At 49.8% G+C, this 22541-nt stretch overlaps 1 protein-coding gene across 1 annotated transcript in view; it reads left to right on the forward strand.

Annotated features, from left to right (window-relative positions):
* PI4KA (phosphatidylinositol 4-kinase alpha) overlaps positions 1 to 22541 on the forward strand; it is a 115182-nt gene that overhangs the window by 79396 nt on the left and 13245 nt on the right. The window contains exons 24-39 of the mRNA XM_059140278.1: positions 2559 to 2629; positions 2717 to 2841; positions 4512 to 4593; positions 4835 to 4918; positions 5877 to 5966; positions 8368 to 8487; positions 9941 to 10033; positions 11242 to 11398; positions 11640 to 11767; positions 16769 to 16927; positions 17234 to 17385; positions 18841 to 18948; positions 19523 to 19650; positions 21191 to 21310; positions 21462 to 21541; positions 21639 to 21832. Of these exons, the coding sequence (XP_058996261.1) occupies positions 2559 to 2629; positions 2717 to 2841; positions 4512 to 4593; positions 4835 to 4918; positions 5877 to 5966; positions 8368 to 8487; positions 9941 to 10033; positions 11242 to 11398; positions 11640 to 11767; positions 16769 to 16927; positions 17234 to 17385; positions 18841 to 18948; positions 19523 to 19650; positions 21191 to 21310; positions 21462 to 21541; positions 21639 to 21832 (1891 nt within the window). The remainder of the gene's footprint in view (positions 1 to 2558; positions 2630 to 2716; positions 2842 to 4511; positions 4594 to 4834; positions 4919 to 5876; positions 5967 to 8367; positions 8488 to 9940; positions 10034 to 11241; positions 11399 to 11639; positions 11768 to 16768; positions 16928 to 17233; positions 17386 to 18840; positions 18949 to 19522; positions 19651 to 21190; positions 21311 to 21461; positions 21542 to 21638; positions 21833 to 22541) is intronic.

Genomic DNA, 22541 nt, shown 5'->3' on the forward strand with positions numbered 1-22541 from the left:
GGAGGTGGGTAGGGGATGGGGTAACTGGGTGTGATGGGCATTAAGAGGGCACTTGATATAATGGGCAGTGGGTGCTATGTGCAACTGATCAATCACTAAATTCTGCCTCGGAGATTAATAATACACTATAGGTTAATACAATTGAATTTAAATAAAAATAAATTTTTAAAAAGAGGAAATTAAATTGCCATGGGGCCTGATGTCCACTTTTCCAAGACTTAATATTCACAGTACATTGTACTCTTCCACCTAATTTCCGAATGGGTTATTTTTGTCCTAAATATGGTACTGAGGGATAAGCTGATAAATGTGTACCTACTGAGTGTACTTTCCTCTTCCTTTTCTCTCCTAAAATGTGGGAGGTGGGAAGGAGATGTCTTTGGAGATTGGTTATTGATGAATTTTCAGAACCAAGCAGGAGACAGGTTATAAGAAGCATCTAGCAGCCCCCAAAGGGGATGGCTGGGACTTCCTCTGTGTGGTGTGTGCCAAGCCCCCGTGTGTTTCTGCGTAGCCTGCCAGCTACAGTCAGTCAGGATAGACTAAGACCAAGGTAATCCCAAGCTAACTTTGAGCACAAAAAAGAAAGTGGCTGTTTTTAAGTAAAAATCTCCATAGAGACTACTGCGTGATCATCATTGGCATCTTACCACTATCTGACAGTTTTTCATTAGGAACTTACACTTTCAGTTTCCTAAGAGCTACATGAGAAGATATTACACTGAACACACCCCCAAAACAAATTTCTTCCACTGAACCCAGCTTCTTAGAGATCAGCCTGCTGGAGCATCTGTCCAGGTCACACTAATCACTTTCCAGGTCTCAGAGTTTCAGGGGCCTGTTTTTCCTGATGATAAACACATACGTGATACCTCTTTATGTTTCAGCCTCTGGCTGGGCCTGGAGCACTGAGGTGCAGTGCCTGCCTGCTGTCCCTGCCCTGCTGCCCTTGCAGCCCTGTCATTTAGCCACCCCGAAGACCCTGCATAAATGGGCCAGCACTGCAGGGCCAACGGCATTTAATGACATCAGCAAATGATGTTTGTGCCCCACTGTTGCTTTTTTTTTTTTTTTTAAGATTTTATTTATTTGACACAGAGATCACATGTAGGCAGAGAGGCAGGCAGAGAGAGACGGGGAAGCTGGCTCCCTGCTGAGCAGAGAGCCGGATTCGGGACTTGATCCCAGGACCCTGAGACATGACCTGAGCCAAAGGCAGAGGCTTAACCCACTGAGCCACTGTTGCTTTTTAAAATCTGCTTTGCACCCTGGGAGCCACAACCGCACCCTGTGCTCGGATCCTGGTTTCTAAACACCATCCTGCAGTAAAGGGAGCTAAGGCTGCAGGGAAAATACAAGATGCACCTAGGACAGCGCACAGTGCCAGAAAGGAAGGTCTTGTGAAGGGGAAAAAAAGAAAAAGGAGAGGAAGAAGAAGAAGAAGAAAATGAAAGGAAAGGCCTGTGGGCATGTCACAAGGACACAGGAGCCTGCCTGAAAGAGCTCCTAATGACCAACCCTGGAACAATTTGAGCAACAAAATAATGACAGTATCAGATTATAACCCAGTGAAAGGAATAAATATCCATGAGTCCATAGTGATTAGATGATTGAACAAATGATATGGGGAAGAAGGGACTGACTTTCCATAAAAAATTCCAATTACTAAAACTAGGAAGAGTGAAGAAAACAGGAAATCCCAGTGAGACCAGAGTACCTGCTGCAGGCAGAGCCCAGTGACAGGTGCGAAAGCCACGGGGCAAAACCTTAAAGAGAAATGACATGTCTGCATAACCTCAAAGTATCTTCCCCAGAGCATTTCCCAGTGACTGTGGTGTTTTTGACTTATACCCACGTGCCCCTTCAGGAGCTGCTGCTTAATTCCCCTCCCCGAGTGTGGGCTGGATACAGTGACTCCCTTCTGAAGAGTAGAGCATGGAAAGGGAGAAATAGTAACTGCACAGTGGGAAACCTAACATACACCACTGTATCTGAGCAATCAAGGTCAGCCTCACCAGCAATGGGAGATACTGATTTTACACACCCCCACCCCACCATATGGCAAGAAGGCCACTTCACATCTGTGGGATTACCTTAACATCCTGTAACCTTAGTCTAATCATGAGCAAGTATCAGGCACACCTAAGTTGAGGGACATCCTGCATAATGCCTATGCTCTTCAGAAGTGTCAAGGTCATGAAAGGCAAGAACAGACTCAGGAATCAACACAGATTGTGGGAGACTAAGGAGATCTGATTGGCAGTGCCATGTGGCAACCTCTTTGGATCATGGGACAGAAAAGGGGCATTAGAGGGGAAAAGGGGAAATCCAAATAAAGCCTGAAACTTAGGTAAGAGTATGGTATCATTGTCAGCTTCTTAGTTTTAACAAAAGAGCTGCTAAAATCAGGAGAGGCTAGATGCTTATGTGGCAACTCTTTGCTCTCTCTGCCACTCCTCTATTAGTCCAACATCTTTTCCAAACAAAATATTTGAAAATGGCTGGGATTATTCCCTTTCCCTTGCCACTCCTGACCTGTGGAAACCTCCTCATTTCAGGCATGATGCAGTGTGTGATCGCTGTCGCAGACAAAGTATTTGATGCCTTCCTGAACATGATGGCAGATAAAGTAAGTAAGCCTTGTTGGAGTGTGAATCGGTGTCTGCCTGAGGCACGTGGAGGGCACCTGTTGTACCTGTGTCTTTGGGATCTCTAGGCTAAGACCAAGGAGAATGAAGAGGAGCTCGAGCGACACGCGCAGTTTTTGTTGGTGAACTTCAACCACATTCACAAGAGGATACGGAGGGTGGCGGACAAGTATTTGTCTGGTCTGGTGGATAAGTAAGCTCATTTTCCTTCTAATGCTGTGTGTGTGTGTGTGTACCTCTTGATTTGGAACATGGGTAAGAAAGTAAGCTCATTTTCCTTCTAATGCTGTGTGTGTGTGTGTGTGTGTGTGTGTGTGTACACACACCTCTTGATTTGGAACGTGGATAAGAACCATTCTTCCAGGGGCGCCTGGATGGCTCAGTGGATTAAGCCGCTGCCTTCGGCTCAGGTCATGATCTCAGTGTCCTGGGATCAAGCCACGCATCGGTCTCTCTGCTCAGCAGGGAGCCTGCTTCCCCTCTGTCTCTGTCTGCCTCTCTGCCTACTTGTGATCTCTCTCTCTGTCAAATAAAATAAATAAAATATTAAAAAAAAAAAAAAAGGAACCATTCTTCCACTATCGGTGTAGAAAAATTGGAGTCAGAATTTAAACTCTCTAATGGCAATGCAACCTCCCTCAGAATGTCATGGAATTTGCTACAAGGTCTGAAGTTTAGTCCTGAAACCTCCACTCATCCTGAGCTATTGATGTTTTTATGTTTTGTTTTGTTTTAAGATTTTATTCATTTACTTGACAGAGAGACAGCTAGAGGGAACACAAGCAGGGGGAGTAGAAGAGGGAGAAGCAGGCTTCCCACCAAGCAGGGAGGCTAATGTGGGGCTCCATCCCAGGACCCCAGGATCATGACCTGAGCCAAAGGCAGACACTTAACAGCTGAGCCACCCAGGTTCACAATGGATCTCATGACCAGGGCATCACCTACTGCCTGTGTCTCTGCATCCCACCCTCCCCTGCTGCAGGGCCTCCCTGGGCTGACTCTGGGAAGCTCAGAGTCATTGTAGGTGACGTCTCCCACCCCAGAGCCTAGCCAGAGGACCCTGGTTGAATCAGTGTCTTCCAGGCTCATCAGAGAGGAAGGAGAGCCCACACAGATCCTTTTCTATTCCAGGCTCTCTGTGCTGGGAGCCAAAGCAGACTCATGGGACATGGCCCCACATGGATGAGAACCCTCAAAGGTGGGCTGGGCCAGCCTGTCTGCAGGATAAAGGTGGGAGGCAGCAAGCAGCCATGCTGGGCTTGCCCACACATCCCTACAAGGGTCCATGAGTTCTGGAGCCTGATGCAGGTGCTGTGTGTCTGGTCCAGGCGGGGCCAGAAAGCAAGTGCATGTGTCTGAGTGCATGTGTCACATAGGACATGTGTCTGAGCTGGACCTTCTAAGCAATGGGCCACGATGAGTCAGAGCTGTGCAGAGTTGGCTCCCCTCAACCCTGACTGCCACATTTAGGAGCAGCTTCTTCTCTTTGCCCCAGGGTGTCCTACAAATACTACCATTTTCTATTTGTGCCATCTTGTGAAAATATTACTGAGGCTTGGTCAGAAACAAGGAGGGACACTTTGGGGAGTGAGGGAGCATGGCTCGACCAGTGTATAACCAAGACGATCAGTATCTGCTTGACACCAGGTCACATGGGGTCACGCTTGGGCCCTGAAGTGTGGGACTGGCAAGAGTCTGGGGATGTTTCTGACTGAGTGATCTGCCTGGGAGGCCTCTGATCCTCTGCTGGGCAGCAGGAGGTGGGGCTCCCACCTCACCCCACCTGCCCCTCAAGGTAGCACTTTAAGGAGCTGAGATTCCTTAAAGATTTGGCCCCTGACCGAGACATGGCTCTTGGTGTAGGTTTCCCCACTTGCTCTGGAGCGGGACGGTGCTGAAAACCATGCTGGACATCCTCCAGACCCTGTCGCTGTCGCTGAGTGCTGTGAGTGTCCCTGCCTTCAGCCTGAGCCTCATTTATGCTGCAGGTAGCCACATTGGGGGTGGGGACTCCAGATCCCACCCTGGCCTTTCCCAGTGAGCTGCAGCAAGTTTGGAAGTCTGTCACAGACCAGACAAGTGTGGGGAAGGGAGCAGTTTGCTGCCCAGTATGACCTGGAGGCCCAGCTCAGCAGAGGCAGCCCAGGGAAGGCGGTTTGGAAGAAGGAACCTTGTTGTGTTTTCAGGACATTCACAAGGACCAGCCTTACTACGACATCCCTGATGCCCCCTATCGGATCACTGTTCCTGATACCTGTGAAGCCCGGGAGGTAGGCTGGCAGCTGTCCCCTTGTTAAGGGACGTTCTCATTGCACTCTCGAGTATCAGGGCTGGCGCATTACACACATGGGACTCTAAACCCTTCCTTTGTTCAGCTGCCTGTCAGTTTATAGTGCCTCCAAGCTGCATGAGCGAGCATGACTGTTAGACAAACTTCACTGCTGTGGGGTGTGCAGACTGTCATTGTGGTAGTTGAGTAACATGACTTTGGCTTTGTGTGGCACTGTGGGAAGTAGATGGAGTGAGTGGCTCCGGGTAAGGAGGACGTGCCATGTGAGGTCTGACTCGGAACCCCCACTGTGGCAGGTTGAAGCTCACTCACACCTGGGCCAGGTCATGTCCCAGCCTTGGGGCCTCCAGCCAGACCAGCTGCCAGCAGGGAGAACCCTGCATGGTGATAAGGCGCCCCCAGTGGACGTGTGAGGATCTGTCTTATGCCAGGATTACAGACTGTGTCCTATACCCAGAGACTCAGGGTTAGAACATGGTCACTATAATCATTTTTTAGGGTTGCCATGATTAAATGCCACAGACTGAGAGGCTTAGACAACATAAATTTATTTTTTCACAGTTCTGGGGGCTGGAAGTCTGAGATCAAGGTGTTGGCAGGGTTAATCTCTTCAGAAGCCTCTTACCTTGGCTTTTAGATAGCTTTCCTGTTCTGGTGTCCTCACATCTTCCCTCTGTGCCTGAGTCCTAATCTCCTCCTCTTTGGAGGACACCAGTCAGATGGAATTAGGACCCACCCATATGATTTTACCTTAGTCATCTCTTTAAAGGCTCCATCTCCAAGTACTGTCACATTCTGAGTTTCTGGGGGCTAGAGCTTCAACACATGGGTTTCAGGGGATGCACTTCAGCCCCCAGCAGTAGCTAACTACAGTCTGCAGCTGGCATCCTCTGATGCCCTGCATACACTGACCTCAGCTTGATCACACTCTCTTCCAGAGCATCGTGAAGGACTTCGCTGCGCGCTGTGGAATGATCCTACAGGAGGCAATGAAGTGGGCACCCACAGTCACCAAGTCCCACTTACAGGTACTCTCTTGAAATCACCGAAAAGCAACTTTGTTATGCTCTTTCAAGTGATCCAGAGAGCTCTCACAGAGGTAGCAAACTCGAAATAAGACAACACAAGTGGGAATAAACAGACCAAAAACATCAGTCTAGTGCCTGAGAATAACGGAAGCCTCAGAGGCTGCTCTTTGGCGGGAACACCTTGGGGGGTTAAGGGTACAAGTCATAGGTGAGGGAGGCAGGTGTAGTGGGATCCCTGGGTGGGCGGGCCTCAGGAACCTGACCGCTCACACTGGTAGTTTATGGCAGGACTTGGGGCTGCTTTCAAGATGGGCATGGGCGACATGGTACATGGGGAGGCCTCAGTCCAGCAGCAGCACCTTGGCCAGATTCTGGAGCTGGAGGGAGGCTGCTGTCCCAGCAGAGCCCTATCTGGGCTGCACATGGAGGTGCACGTGAGCCTTTTCAGACCAAAGCACTGGCTTGTGAACACAAACGACCACAAGGTGAGCCATTGTTCTGGTCAAGCAGAGAAGAACCAGAAATACCACAAGATGAAATACCGCGAGAGGAAAAAGTCACCTCAAAAGGGATCAAAGATAAGAAAGATCCTGCTAGAGGAAATCTGGCTTAATAAAGAGAAGGTGCATTGAGAGGGGTGTGTGAAGTTGCTCTCAGCAACACTTGTCAGGACAAAGCTAGTTCCAAACTGTTTCTGGATCTGGAATCCAGGAAGGACAGAGCAGCTAGCCCCAAGAGCCTCGGAGGCTGTTTGGAAAAACATTTTGTTAGCGCCCATGAGTGGTACTTAGCGTTGCCATACAGCTCCTCTTTCCACAAAGTGTTGGAACAATGAGGTTAGAGGAATTGGGGAAATGGAAAATAAATAAATAAATAAGCCCTCCATTAGGCACTTAGCAGCTAAGCTGCGCAGAATGCAGCCTTGTAAGAATTCATGCCTTGTAAGTCAGCCATGCCTGGAACCTGATAACAGTTGCTGTCTAGTGGATACATTGGGCCTCTTCAGGCTGGGGTACTTTCTCAAACTGTTCATATTTAGGAACCAATTTTTTTGTTCATTTGTTTGTTCACATGAAGAAGAGGAGCTTCAGTTCTCAAGGCTAAGGTCTAAAGAGGGGAAGCCACCTTTCATTTCTAAAAAGGTTCATTGGGGCACCTGGGTCGCTCAGTGGGTTAAGCCACTGCCTTTGACTCGAGTCATGATCTCGGGGTCCTGGGATCGAGTCCCACATGGGGCTCTCTGCTCGGCGGGGAGCCTGCTTCCCTTCCTCTCTCTCTGCCTGCCTCTGTCTACTTGTGATCTCTCTCTGTCAAATAAATAAATAAAAATCTTTAAATAAATAAATAAAAATAAAAAATAAAAAGGTTCATTAAACAAAAAAGCCTACAATAGGGAGAGCTATGTATTTTTTTAAGTGTGGTCTGGGAGGGGAGTGGAAAATGCAAAGGCTTGCACTGGTCTCGGTGCTTCTACCAGCCCTCCCCTTGGTATTGCCCCAGGCCCTGTTTCCCTTCCCCCTGCACATCTTGTCCATCTGAATGTCACCCCACCTGCCATCCAGCCCTCACTGCCCAGCCGTGGTGTTCCCATCCCACCTGGGCTTCCTGCCAGCAGCCTGTCTGTCCTGAGTCATCCTCCGTGCTGCCCACCGCAGTGGGCCAGTTCACTAGCAAATCTGCTCGGTGCACTTCCCCACTACCTCTGCTCATTAGCCTCTCCCCATCACCGTAGGGTCCATGGTTGGGTTTCGGGGGCTCCGTGAACCCTCCAATACCACTGACACAGTTTTGTAAATTAGTGCTCACGCACTTTCCCAAGGGGAGTCCTGTGGCCCGACCTAATCTCCCTCACCTGACAGACAAGGTTTTTCTGGACCTGGCCTATCTCTGGCCCAGGCTTGCCGCCTACTGTCTAGCTCCTTGTATTTGCTGTTCCTGCAGTGCTGACCCCAGACAGTCCCCAGAGCAGAAGGCCTTCTCACATCTCCAACCCTGCCACGTATTCCTTTGCCCTGGCATCCCCCTCCACGGTTGGCAGGAGACTCAGGCCCTTGCTCTGCCCTTCTGCTGCCGATCAAGCCCCTTCACAGCAGAGTGCTCTGGCAGGAGAACTGCCCAGATGTTGACAGCACGACCAGGACTGTGCCACTCTGTGTTCTGGGGTGCACAGGACCTGGCAGGTGGCAGATGGTCAGCAAGGATGTGCTGAAAGAATAAGCGGTGTGTGCTGGCTGCTCTGAGCAGTCGGCCTTGTTCATGCATGAGCAGTAGCCAGTTGGGGGACACTTTAACTTACTGAGGCTCCCACAGAAGGGGTTGGACCCAACATTGGAACCAGGGTTTGCTCTACTACCTCACATACCTTTAAAATAAAAGAGGCTATTTTTGTTTCTGACTTCAGGAATATCTGAACAAGCATCAGAACTGGGTGTCAGGACTGTCCCAGCACACAGGGCTGGCCATGGCCACTGAAAGCATCCTTCACTTTGCCGGCTACAACAAGCAGAACACCACTCTCGGGGTAAGTGTGTGCCTCCCAGGGAGCAGGAGTCTCCTTTAGCCCCAGGAGCCACAGGGTGAGGGAAAGGCCAAAGCTGATGTAGAGCTTTTTCCAAAAGCACCTGGACACCCACATGCTGCACACGAGGCCGTGCTGGCAGTAGGCAGATCCGAGTCCCATGTACGATCCCCACGTTCAGAGAGAACTGGGCAGTAGAACCTTACTGTGTTTTCTTGACTCATTAATGATACCAGATTTGGATTTCTGTGTATCCACAAGGTAGAAGACTGAGCTCTGGGAGACACAGTCAGCATTATCTTATATCACATTGATTGGAAGCATTTGCTGGATTTTTCTGTTTCAGCAGGCACTAGAATGCCTGTGCACACACATCTTCAGCTTCATTTGTTCTGCTTAGGATTCCCCGTAGCATCCATATGTCGAGAAGTGGCTAGGTTGTATTGGTTTATAGTAAAAGACACTAAAGGGAAAGGTGAAAAGGGTCATCCTCGCTGCATGTTCGTAGTCTTTGGTGATGATGGGCAGCGCGATAGCCCAACAGCATGGTATCAGTGACCAGCCAGGGTCAGGGAGAGCAGTCCTCACAACCCCGAGGCAGGAGAGGTGGGCTGGGGGGCTGAAGCTGAAGCAGAGGACATGGGAGGGTGTGGTCTGCAAATTCTTTCCCTTTCTGCGGGCCTCCTTTGTACTCAAGAGTGAGCCCCTTTTGTCTTCTGCTGCTAGACCTGCCATAGACTGGTAGCAGCTATTGGGTGTCTTTGAGCCCCTGCTGGCTTTTGCTCCCTCTGACACCATGCTCTCAACATCACCCTTCACCATCAAGTCACGTTTACACACCAGCACACACCCACAGGAGACAGTCCAGGAGCACTGGGTGTCAGGACTGTCCCAGCACACAGGGCTGGCCATGGCCACTGAAAGCATCCTTCACTTTGCCAGCTACAACAAGCAGAACACCACTCTCGGAGTAAGTGTGTGCCTCCCAGGGAGCAGGAGTCTCCTTTAGCCCCAGGAGCCACAGGGTGAGGGAAAGGCCAAAGCTGATGTAGAGCTTTTTCCAAAAGCACCTTGACACCCACATGCTGCACACGAGGCCGAGCATTTTCGTTGTAGGTTACAATGATTGTCACAACGATCTGGTGATATGTCTTTTGCAAAGGTCTTTTCACCACTGGGGATGAAAGCAATCAGGGCAGCATATTGAAGCTATATCACAAGCTGTCTTCCAGAGAAAATTTTCCATACTGAGATTTTTTTATCGTCTTTCTTCCCTGGGATGTATCAGACTGGGGGCTGTTCTAAAATATTTTGTTTTATTAGCTTGCCAGCAGTGAATATTTTTAATAACCCCTGGATCCGACTTGACTTCTTAATGGGACTCAGGCTTAGCCATGGTGAACATGAGAAAAACATGTGGCAATGGCCTGAAGTAATTCTTGGTGTTTGTCTGTAGGCAACTCAGCTAACAGAGCGCCCAGCCTGTGTGAAGAAAGATTACTCCAACTTCATGGCGTCCCTGAATCTACGCAACCGCTATGCGGGCGAGGTATTTCTCCTCCCCTTGTGTCCCCAGGCCATGGGGGTGTCCTCGTGCTCCAAGGCCAGTCAGCTCCCTCCCAACAGAAAATGCACCCGGGGGTCTGGAACTCGCTCATTTTAGGTAGACTTGAAGGCATGGGCCCTGGGCCTCCCTAGCACAGTCTGGACCATTTATGGCAGCTACTCACCCCCTCTGCAGAACAGTGATTGCACATATGCACATTCTGGCCATTCTGAAGCGTTTTCTGTTTCTTTGACTATTTTTGTTTGTTTGTTTGTTTTAAGTGGTAGCAAATATTCACTGAGTGCCATGCACTATCTGGGGCAGTTGGTGAGGTGTATATACCATTGTTCCAGCTTTACAGATAATGAAACTGAGTCTCTGGAAATAAAGTAACTTGCCAGAGTCACAGAGGCAGAGTGGGGTTGGGAACTGCATCTCCCCGTAAGGGCCGCACTTCAGCCCAACCTGGCAAGTTGCTTCACATCTTGGGGCCTCAATTTCTGAATCTATAAAACACAGAAGCTCATCCACACCATTTCAGAGATCCCTGCAAGTCCATCAGTGCCCCATCTGAGTGAGGTCTCCCCTCCCCCCTTCTAGTTCCTCATTCTAGTAATCACTCTTCCTCTTGCTGGAGGCCCTAGGCTGCCGCTGACCCTAGGCTGCCACTGAGCCGATGTTCCCAGTGCTGGAAATTGCTCTGAGGTCCTGTTCCACCTATTTTGAATACCCCACTGGTGATAGAAAGTCTGTCTTTGGCAGTAGGTTTGATTTTGAAAGGAGTCAGATCCTTTCTGTATAGTCAAGTCTGGTAGATAAGAGAGAAGCATGCTTTTGTTGGGGAGGCGGGGGATATGACGTACAACTTTAAAAATTTTCTCATTTAAGTCATTAATTGACTCCGAAAGAACTGTATTTAATCAGTCTACATCATGCAGCGCTACTGTGGTTCAGACCCCGGACTCAGTGCTGAAATGTAAAATTGACAAGACTGGGTCTCTGCCTTCAAGGACCATCTAGAATGAAGGGAATGCCAACATACATTGCTAAAAGAGAAATTCCCTCGAAGTGTGAGCAGTGGTAGCGTCATTGAAATGATCCTGTCACTCTCTCCACACACAAGCTCTAGTTTAAGACCATGAGGCTCTGGTCAGGCCTTGTCCATGTGCATGGATTACGTGTGACTCTCTTGACAAGTGTGCTTCTTGCAGGTGTATGGAATGATCCGGTTCTCAGATGCCACAGGCCAGATATCTGACCTGAACAAAATGATGGTCCAGGAGCTGAATACAGCATTAGACCTCAGTAATGCTCAGCACTACACGCAGGCCATGTTCAAGCTGACGGCGATGCTGATCAGCAGCAAAGGTAATAGACAGAGCCACTGCAGAGCTCTGGGCCCATTTGGAAATGAGTGTTTACCTTGTTTTCCTTAGTGAGCTGGGGCTTCCCCAGTAGAGATCTCTTTTGTGTCTCTCAGGGGGTAGAGGAAGTAAATAAAAGACCATCATTGGCCCACCTGGTGCTCTGTCTTATTGACTTGCGGAGGCAGGCAAAGGGTTCAGCCCATGTTCAGTGCTTTTTCTGAACAGTGTGTGTTTGCTTGCAGATTGTGACCCACAGCTCCTTCATCATCTATGTTGGGGTCCCCTCCGGATGTTCAATGAGCATGGCATGGAGACCGCCCTGGCCTGCTGGGAGTGGCTGCTGGCTGGCAAGAACGGAGTGGAAGTACCGGTAGGACACTGGCTGTGTTCAGTTCCTGAGGGTAGGGCTGGTGAGAGAGAGAGCTTGACCTGGCTGCTCAGCTGACAAGCTTGGAAACTCAGGCAAGCCCCTTATCCTCTGGGCCCTCGGTCTCCTTATCTGTAAGATTGTGATATTAATGCTTGACCACTGGGCTATCTCAGAGAAGACAGGGAATATATGTTAAAAGTGGCTCCTAGACATTGTTGTTTCTCAGAAGCTCAGTAGAGGGAGCCATTTCTCTGAGTAGAACACATGGGATAGGTTTGGGAGCAGTGGTAGTTGTCCACAAAGGTATTTCTCTTGGCCTGCTCACTTTGGGAGGGACAGTCTTCCTGGTGACCATATTTCTAAAGTTAGTTCTTGAGGAAGTCCCGACTCAAGATCATATATGCCCTTTCAACTGATTGGATGAATATCCAAGAACTGTTGTGTTTTTCAAAGATCTCGTTAATTTTCATAACAACAGGGAATTTGGCATTTTTTTCTTCTATGTCTTAAGATGACTTGAATTAAGTGGTCAAAGGGAGTATTTTCTTTTTCTTATTCCCTGAGGAAAATGGAATATTCCTGAAGATGAAATTAGAATGTTCCAGGCAGGTGATGGTGGCAATAATCATCATACCTCACAGTTGCCTGGGATGTTCTAACGGCAGAGGGTTTGTATTGGGCACACTATTCAGAGTTTGGGGAAATGTTTTGGTCAGTTGGCGTCTCTGGGAGATTACCTGGTCAGGGATAAGCACTGACAGCTGCCTCTCAGAAGAAGGAGTCAGCTGAGGCCCTGGGCTTACCAGTGGCTCCTGGACCCTTTCTCCGTGGATCTAAGTTAGGCACTGGGTTCTCAGCCTGGCCAGCTCTGCTCATATCAGGGAGCATGCAGAAGGGCCTGTGAGTCCTGCTGCAGCCTCTAGGGGCTCTGACTTCTGGGCAATGCTCCTCATCTGTATAATGAGGATAATAGCACAGGCATCCTTGACATAGGTTTTATTGTGGAGATTGAATGGCTTAATGCACCTCACGGGCCAGGAACAGTGCCCAGAATAAAGCGATCTGTGAGTAAATACTAACTGTTGTTGTAGTGGTGGTGGTTGTCGTTGCCAGGTAGAGGATTCTGCATCAACAGCAATCTGCCATTGTTGTCACATACACCCATAAACCACCCCCCCCTTTTGGGGATCATCTGTTTTACTGCTGTGTATGTTATATGCCTTATAGTAGTGTTATTTTTGTTCTAAAAGTCAAAAGCCAGGGCACCTAGGTGGCTCAGTCAGTAAAGCATCTGACTTCCGCTCAGGTCTTGATCTTGGAGTTCGGGGATCAACGTCCACCTCTGGCTCCTCACTTGGAGGGAAGTCTGTTTGTCCCTCTCCCTCTTCCCCTCTCCCACTCATTCTCTCTCTCTCTCTCTCTCTCTCAAATAAATAAAATCTTTAAAAGTAAAACTAAAGGGCACCTGGGTGACTCAGTTATTGAGCGTCTGCCTTTGGCTCAGGTCATGGTCCCCGGGTGCTGGGATTGAGTCCCACATCGGGCTCTCTGCTCAGCAGGAAGCCTGCATCTCCCTCTCTAACTCTGCCTGCTTATGTTCCTTCTCTCTCTGTGTCTGTCTCTATCAAATGAATAAACAGGGTCTTTAAAAAGATAAAATAAGGGGTGCCTGGGTGGCTCAGTGGGTTGAACTTCCACCTTCGGCTCAGGTCATGATCTCAGGGTCCTGGGTTCAAGCCCTGCGTCAGGCTCTCTGATCAGTGGGGAGCTTGCTTCCCCCTCCCCCTCTGCCTGCCTCTCTGCCTACTTGTGTTCTCTCTCTCCCTCTCTGTCAAATTAATTAATTGATTAATTAATTAAAGAATTAATTAAAGTCAAAAGCCTTTCAAAGAAGTTAAGAAAAGGACTTTTTTAAGAGCCTTACACATTTATCCAGATATTTCCCATTTCTCACACTCCTCAGGTGTTTCTGTGGACTCAGATTCAGTTGTTCTCTTCAGCCCAAAGAAATTCCCTCAGCATTGCCTATAGTTCAGCTCTGCTGGAGTAAATTCTCTCTGCTTTAGTTCACTTTCTTTTTTTAACCTCTGCTGAGATTCTCTGTATCTTCATCCAGTTTTTCCATCTTTACCTAGAACTATTTGGTCATATTTACAATATTTATTTTATAATCCTTATCTGATATGTTCTAGTATCAGGGTCATCTGTGCGTCTGTTTCTGTTGATTTCTTTTTTCTTTAGTGTTTCAAATGTTTTCATTGTGTTGTAGACTTTGTGCATAGAAAAGCAGTGGAGGGGCGCCTGGGTGGCTCAGTGGGTTAAAGCCTCTGAGGTCATGGTCCCAGGGTCCTGGGATCGAGCCCCACATCGGGCTCTCTGCTCAGCAGGGAGCCTGCTTCTCTCTCTCTCTCTCTCTCTCTCTCTCTCTCTCTCTCTGGGGCCTCTGTTGCCTGCTTGTGATCTCTGTCAAATAAATTATTTAAAAGAAAGAAAAGCGGTGGAGACTGAGGAGCACTGCTATTTCACTTTCCTAGGAAATAGGTCTTTCTTTTGTTGGGTGACTAAAATAAAGATCACAATCCCTACCCCTGAGGGATCAGTCTTGGCAAGAAGGATGGACTCTTCCTACTTTTCACCTCACCTTCACTTCCCTTTTTTCTCCCCCATCAAAATTAGAAAAGGGATCATGGGAGGATTTTTATGCCAAACAAACTGATGTTTTGTCTGGGGTCTTTCAGACTCCAATCTATTTCCCCTGCCCCTGCCATCAGCAGTAGCTCTGCTGGCTTCAGGTCTTTCGGCCTTTGGCAGGCCTTGGCCACCCACTTGTGTCCAGACCCAACACTGGCCCATGAGCTGCTAGAGCTTGTTGCTTCTTATGTAAAGTCTCTTTAAATCAGTTCTTTATGGCTTTCTCATCTAACACTCAGCAGTCCAACAGATAAGCCTTTTTTTTAAATTTTGTCCAGACTGTTCTTGCCGTTCACTTGGGACTGAAGGTCATCTGTGTCCTCGCACTCCCTGACCCTGCCTGTGTAAGGACCTCTTGTCCAGGCCCAGCAACATCTTGGGGAGAATTTTGACTTTTGTTTTTGTGTCTTTCATATTGTTGGCTTCTGGTTTTTAATTTTTTCTGTTATAAAAACCATGTATGTTCTTTACAGAGAAGTTGAAAGATAAGAGTAGAATGAAAAAAACCAAAAACCCTTCATAACTCCAACTTTAGAGACAATTGCTGATGGCATCCTGATGCTTCTGCATCCCCAGAGAGATAGAGTTATGAGTTTGTTGGGTTCATCCCACCTTGAAAACCCGCTTTGTGAGATTCTGGGGCCTGTATGCCACTAAGATGGAAAAGACCTGTGATCTCTTTGGTGTGGTGCTCAAATTCATGACCCAAATCAAAGGAACTAGCCCCACACTGACCTCCACCCATCTGCCTCCAAATCTCCATGGATGCCAACATAGTCCTTCCCTCTGCTCAGACAAAATCCTGATTCCCCTTTTTGCACTTCTCACAAATGATCCTCAGCAAATCCTATCGGACTTTTCTTTCTACCTTTAAAGTATATCCAGAAGCTGGCCACTTGCCAGCATCCCGACTGCTGCCCCTGGCCCCAATCTCCTTCATCTCCCCTGGACTAGGGAGGCAGACGCTGCTTCCACATGGGCCCTCTCTGCCTTCTCCACACATACACAAAGTGCATCAGTAAAATATGGGTCACATTAGGTCCTTTCTGTGCCCCAGACCTGTCAGTGCTGCCCATGGTCACTCAAAGTAGAAGGCACACTTGTTTCTATGGCCTACAAGCCTCTCTGCCATCCCAGCTTTCCCCCCTCTGTCCCTTGTCTACCTTGCTTCATGCACGCTGGGGTCCCTGCTGCCCCTGCCCTCCAGGCATGTTCCTGCTTTAGGCTGTACCCTCACTTGGCAATGCTCTTTTCAGGCAGCCAAAAAGCTGCATGCCTCACTCCTACATCTCCTCCATGGCTTGTCTCCACTATCCCCTGCCCACCATGTCTAGAATGTCATGCACATACGTCCATTCATTCTTCTAAGCCCCCTCATGACTCTGTTTCCCCTTAGCTTTGATCAATGTCTGATATCTAGATCTCACTTCCCTTGCCATCTGTGGCCCTCCCTTGTAGACTGGGTGGCTGTTTGTGTCATTCACTGCTCCATTCCCAGAGCCTGGAGGGTCTATGTTGAGTGGAGAAAAGGACCTGGGCTCCAGAGCCAAAATCCAGCCCTGCCTTTGCCAGATTAGAGGCCGTGAGCAGGCAGCCTCACCTCTGCAACCATGGTGCTTCAGGGTTGTCAGAAAGATTCAGCCAGGCTGCTTGGCAGAGTCTGTTGAGGGCCCACCCAGCACTAGGCCCTTCCCAGGCGTGCTGGGACCACACCACAAAGCAGGAAGCCAGCACCTGGCCTAGTGATAGTTCAAGAATGGACTTTTTGGTGGAAAACGGCTGGGATATTAGGTCATAAGTGATCTTTACGTTTTTGTTCATGCTTTCCTTGGTTTTCTAAGTTTTGTTTGTTAAGTGTGTATTCTTTTTTTTTTTTTTTTTAAGGGGTGGGAAAGGGCAGAAGAGAGGAGAGAGGGAATCTTAAGCAGACTCCACCCCCAACACAGAGTTTGACGCAGGACTCAGTCTCAGCCCTGAGATATGACCTGAGCCAAAATCAAGAGTCTTTTTTTTTTTTCCTTTTAAGATTTATTTATTTATTTATTTATTTGACAGAGAGAGTGTGTTCACAAGTGGGCAGAGAGGCAGGCAGAAAGAGAGGGAAGCAGGCTCCCTGCTGAGCAGAGAGCCCAGTGTGTAGCTCAATCCCAGGACCCTGAGATCCTGACCTGAGCTGAAAGCTGAAATCAAGAGACTTAACTGAGCTTAACCGACTGAGTCACCCAGGTGCCCTGAGCATGTATTCCTTTTATGTTCCTTTACATAGTCCTCAGCTTCGCAGAGCCACTAACCTTCATTGCATACTTGCAGTTTATGCGGGAGATGGCAGGGGCCTGGCAGATGACAGTGGAGCAGAAGTTTGGCCTGTTTTCCGCGGAGATAAAGGAAGCAGACCCCCTAGCAGCATCAGAAGCCAGTCAGCCCAAACCCTGTGCCCCCGAAGTGACCCCTCACTACATTTGGATTGACGTAAGTGCTTCTCCATCTTTTTCCCACTATAGCTGTGAGGTCAGGGATGCCCCCGAGCCAGTGGGCCAGTAAACGTGGAACTCCAGGTTTAAGACTGCCATACCTGGGGCTGAGGGGATGGCTCTTCCAGACTCGTCCCCAGCCCCTTGCTGGAACATCGTGCTTCCCCTAAGATCCCCACCTGCCCTTCTGTTGGCCCAGAGCTCCACCTTAGCTGGCCATGCTGGCTCCATGCTGGCTCCGTGCTGGCTCCACGGGCGGGCAGGCCAGGCTCCAGCAGAGCAACACGTTCTCCTTCCCACTCAGTTCCTGGTGCAGCGGTTCGAGATCGCCAAGTACTGCAGCTCAGACCAAGTGGAGATCTTCTCCAGCCTGCTACAACGCTCCATGTCCCTGAACATCGGTGGGGCCAAGGGGAGCATGAACCGGCACGTGGCAGCCATCGGTCCTCGCTTCAAGTGAGGGGCTCTCCTCTCATGGTGGTGGCAGGGGTGGGGTGGGGGGAGGTAGAGCTGCTGGTATGGGAGGCAGTCTGTGTGGGAGGTTCCCAAGCTTGGTCTGGTTTATTTTGTTTTGTTTTGTTTTTATCAGAAATCAATCAAGCCCTAGTATATGCAAGGCCTTTGGAGAGGGGATCTGAATGGAATGATCTGGCCGGCCATGCCCAGGGCTGAGGAAGTCAGCCAATGGGCTGTCCATAGCGGGGGAGTGTTCAGGAAATGGCTCATTCAGGAACCTGGGGCACCCAAATGTTGGGCAGCCTTTCTAAATTGGCTGGGGATAGATGGTAGTGAAAGGATTCTGGTGTCACAGTGGTGAGTGGAAAACAGCAGGTGGTGTAGTGGAGCTCAGGTGTGACAAGCTCAGACTGGGGGGCTGGCAGTGACTTTGGGCTGGTCTCTTTACCCCTCAGAGATGTTCACATAAAACTTCTGATCATGCTGACTACACCAAGTCGACTTTTGCCAAGTCCCATGCAAAATACCAACCACACCAGGAGATACTCCCTTTTGGGGGATATGTAACCTAATAGGGAGGCTCAGGCCTGGTGCTACGGTCACAGCAGGCTGGGTGAATCTGGCATGGGGAAGGCCTGAAAGTGCCTGGGTGGTCAGTTGTAAGGAGACTGAGCGGCCCCCCTTTCAGGGTATGCTGCTCCTGCCCGTACCCCTTCCTTCCGCCCACTGCCAGCACCAGCTCTTTCTACTCCCCTGAGCTCCAGAACCATGTTCCTGCAGCTCCCAGGCACCCCTGGGATGGTGCTTCTCAGACCGCTGTGGGGAAGGGCTAGTACTCTTTTCCCTTCATTTCTAGTCCATCACAGACCTGTACCTTTATAAAAGGCATGAGAATAAATTACTAGAAAAGGCTTCACACTGGACCCCTATAGCAATGTGAAATTGCTGTAGAAATGAGCAGGATCCCCTCTCAGTTTCTATAGTACCTTGTCACAGACCAACACCATCTGTAGATGCCCATCGAGTAGCCCTGGTCTGGCAGAAACCAGATGCTTCGTAAATGTCTTTTTCTTTTAGCTTGAATTAAATGTTCCACCTTTGTAGCCCTAGAGGTGACTGCGCTCAGAAGGTAGTTGGCAGGTGGTGTGCGATACGTGCTCTGGCCAAGGCAGATGAACACAAATTGTCCGTTTACCCCCAGTTAGAATGAAGGTTTAAAAAACAACAGCTAAAAACAAAACAAAACAATAAAACAACCTTTCCTAAGACATTTCTGGTCCAATAAACCTGAGGAGTGGCAGTCACCTGGCTGGGGCCACAGTCCTGGCCTCCAAGAGCTCTGTCATCCAGAGACGTGCCCCGAGCCCAAGGTCCACATGGTTGGTACAGGAGCCAGAAACGATGCAGGTGTCCCTGGGCAGCGTGCTCTGACTGGGTCCCGGTGTTCTCTCGCAGACTGCTGACTCTTGGGCTGGCCCTCCTGCACGCCGACGTGGTCCCAAATGCAACCATTCGCAACGTGCTTCGAGAGAAGATCTACTCAACCGCCTTTGACTACTTCAGGTACTCCCCCAGCTGTGCTGCTCGCAGGTGTCCCACATCCCCAGAAGTCATGGCATAAAACAGTGTGGCCTGATCCATTCACTCTGGCCTCCCTGGGTTGGAAAATGCTCAGCCTTGTGCTGTGTTTCCACGTGTGTACTCAGTTAGAACTAGCCTCCCTACACAGTGTACGCACATTTCCCCCCAATTCAGTTGACTGAAGAGATTAATCGCATCCATTTAACTTTCCAGTTCCTATGAATGGTAATTGCACAAAGGTTTGCTTTGCGAGTGCGTAGATTGTGTTGTCTAGAGACAGCTGCAGCTGCACGATGCTCCACAAGGACACCATTCAGCCGAGGGCTGTCGACAGCACTGGGGTTAGTGGCAGAGGTGGTCATGAGAGGACTCAGAAAATCATTACTCTTTTTTCCATGAGAATGAATGAGACCGTTGTTGCTGATGACTAGTTCTGGGCTCACCTTTTGTCATTCAGAGACCACTCATGTCACCTCTCATGTGCTTTTATAATATGCGTGGCTTCTAGTCCCAAAGTCTAGGCACTTAACTCTTGTCTTCTTGTGGTTGTTTGAAGTTGCCCCCCAAAGTTCCCTACTCAAGGAGAAAAGAGGTTGCGTGAAGACATAAGCATAATGATTAAATTTTGGACAGCCATGTTCTCAGACAAGAAGTACCTGACTGCCAGCCAGCTTGTTCCCCCAGGTAAGCCTTGTTCTCAGCTGGGCAGCTGCTCCTGGGTGGTGGGACCAAGGCATGGGACAGTGGTGTGAGGTGGGCAGCCCTGCAGGAGCCCAGTCGGAACAGTGAGGGTCCCGCCAAGTCCTGGCCATGGCCCTGCTGCACGCTCACGAGACCCAAAGCCTGCCTGTCCACCACGGGTCCTCCAGCCTCAGCTGACAAACATGAATGAGCACAGGAGGCCCTCAGCAGAGGCCACATGACATAATGTCCCCCAGCCCCAGCCAGTTCACCAGCCTTCACAGCCTATCTGACAGCCCATCCTGGGGTAAGGCCCAGGTGCCAAGATGAGTAGGGCACTGTCTGCTGTCACCTGGTTGGTGATGTCAACATGAGATTGTGGGAGCACCCCTCAAGGACAGGCCCTTGCCCCCCTCCCTGGAGTTGGGGAGCCAGGGAGAGTTTTCTGGAAGAGGTGACATGTGAGCCGAGTCTCCGAGGATAAATAGGAGCCAGGAGCCGACAGGGTTAAAGAAAAGGTGCTACAGTGTAAGCAAGCAGCAAACCACAAAGAAACATTCTGTTTCTCAGAGGAGCATAGTTTCTGCAGGCAGACCCCCAGCCAACAACTTGACTACAGGAAAAGGAAAGGCAAATAAGATGATTTTCTGAGGCTGTGTCCTGGCTCCACAGAGAGCAGGGCCGGCAGCGCTCCTTGCCTGCCTGTAGGGCCTGACTCACTGCGGTGCTGATGGGCGGCGTCACGATGGCCATGAGAGAGCTGTTTGTAATTGATCAGGATTGCCACCCACATTTTCTTTTTTCTATTTTAAAAGCTAGGAGTGGGGCGCCTGGGTGGCTCAGTTGTTTAAGCATCAGACTCTTGATTTCAGCCTAGGCAGGGTTGTGGGATCAAGCCCCATGCCAGGCTCCACGCTGAATGGGGATTCTGCTTGAGATTCTGCCTCTTCTGCCCCTCTCCCACACCGGCATCCACACACACTCTTTCTCAAATAAATAAATAAAATCTTTTTTAAAAAAGAAGAAGAAGAAGAAGGAGCGCCTGGGTGGCTCAGTGGGTTAAAGCCTCTGCCTTCAGCTCAGATCATGATCCCAGGGTCCTGGGATTGAGCCCCACATCAGGCTCTCTGCTCAGCAGGGAACCTGGTCCCCCCCGACCCCGGCCTGCCTATCTGCCTAATTTTGATCTCTCTCTCTCTCTCTCTCTGTGTCAAGTAAATAAATTTAAAAAGAAAAAGGCTAGGAAGAATAGAATATATTTTAGTAAGCTTTCTCTGTAGAACAGTGCAAAAAACTTCCCCAGGGTACCTGGCTGGCTCAAGCAGTAGAGTGTGCCTGTGCCTCTTGATCTCAGGGTGGTGAGTTCAAGCCTCACCTTGAATGTAGAGCTTACATTACCAAAAAAACAAAAACAAAAACAAAACACTTATTCTGCAGATCCATCAACACCATGTCTCTCCCTCCTTGCTCTTGCACTGACCCCCTTATCTGTGGTGAAAATCCAGACACCTCATTCTGGAAGCAACAATGTGTTTTCCTACAGATAACCAAGACACCCGGAGCAATCTGGACATAGCGGTCGGCTCTCGGCAGCAGGCCACTCAAGGCTGGATCAATACCTACCCCCTGTCCAGTGGCATGTCAACCATCTCCAAGAAGTCAGGTCGGTTGAAGGTTTGCTAGTCCAAGTCATATCCTGGCAGTTCAGACTGTGAGCGGAACACTGAAAGGCAGCTTCCTCTGGGGTTCTAGAAGTGAAGGATGGGCCAGTGTACTCACAGACATGCACTTGGGCCTTCTCTCTCCCTGCCCAGGCATGTCTAAGAAAACCAACCGGGGCTCCCAGCTGCACAAGTACTACATGAAGCGAAGGACGCTACTGCTGTCCCTGCTGGTAAGGTGACCCCTGTGCTATGGCCATAGCACCAGGAACGGGAGCAGAGTGGCATGTGAGTGCACACAGAAGGCACACTGATGTCTCATCTCACCAGGCCACCGAGATTGAGCGTCTCATCACATGGTACAATCCACTGTCAGCCCCGGAATTGGAGCTGGACCAGGCCGGAGAGAACAGTGTGGCCAACTGGAGGTCCAAGTACATCAGCCTGAGTGAGAAGCAGTGGAAGGACAATGTTAACCTCGCCTGGAGCATCTCTCCTTACCTGGCCGTGCAACTGCCAGCCAGGTAGGCCACGGTCTCACCTGCCTCATGAGGGCCTTGCCAGAAGCCCGGTAAAAGGACACCTGAGTGGGGAGGAATATGATGTGGTCACTGCCAAGGAGAGTCAGGGAAGTGATATTAGAGGCCTATTCCTCTGCCCCAGATGTTGACCCAGTGTTTCTGTGCAGTGGTTACACAACACAGATGCCTGCCTGGAGTGCCCCAGTACCCGGAGCCCAGGCACGAGACGTCAGAGCACATTTGTAGCCCCAGTCTCGTATCTGAAGAGGATAGGAGCACATGGAGGCTGTCGCTCCAGGGTGGCCAGCCTGGGGAGCCTTTGGTTTGTTCCCACAGGCCTTTCAGTGACAGGCTTCTCAAATTGGGTGGCCAGCAGCCAAGTGTCCTGTGAACTCTCCCCTCATTGCTCTCCACACTCAGAGCTCTTAGACCAGTGGTAGCCAAGAGGGGTCTCCCAGGACCCTGTTACCTCCGCCAGAAGTGCATCCACCCCACATGCAGGGGTGGACATTTCTTCCCCACGAGCCCACACTTGCCTATTTACCGTCCTCTGCATCAGGACCGCAGCCTGATAGTGTTCGTGGAAAGTCTACCTTGTGTTAGCCTGAGGCGGCACCCCCTGAAAATGTACCCATCCTCCCCTCTGCTGACCTACCTTCCGGCCCATGGGCTGCCACTCCGTAGATGGTCTGCTTCGGCACCAAGGCAAGGG

This window comes from Mustela lutreola, chromosome 11 (genome assembly GCF_030435805.1).
Source record: "Mustela lutreola isolate mMusLut2 chromosome 11, mMusLut2.pri, whole genome shotgun sequence".
Classification (NCBI taxonomy): domain Eukaryota; kingdom Metazoa; phylum Chordata; class Mammalia; order Carnivora; family Mustelidae; genus Mustela; species Mustela lutreola.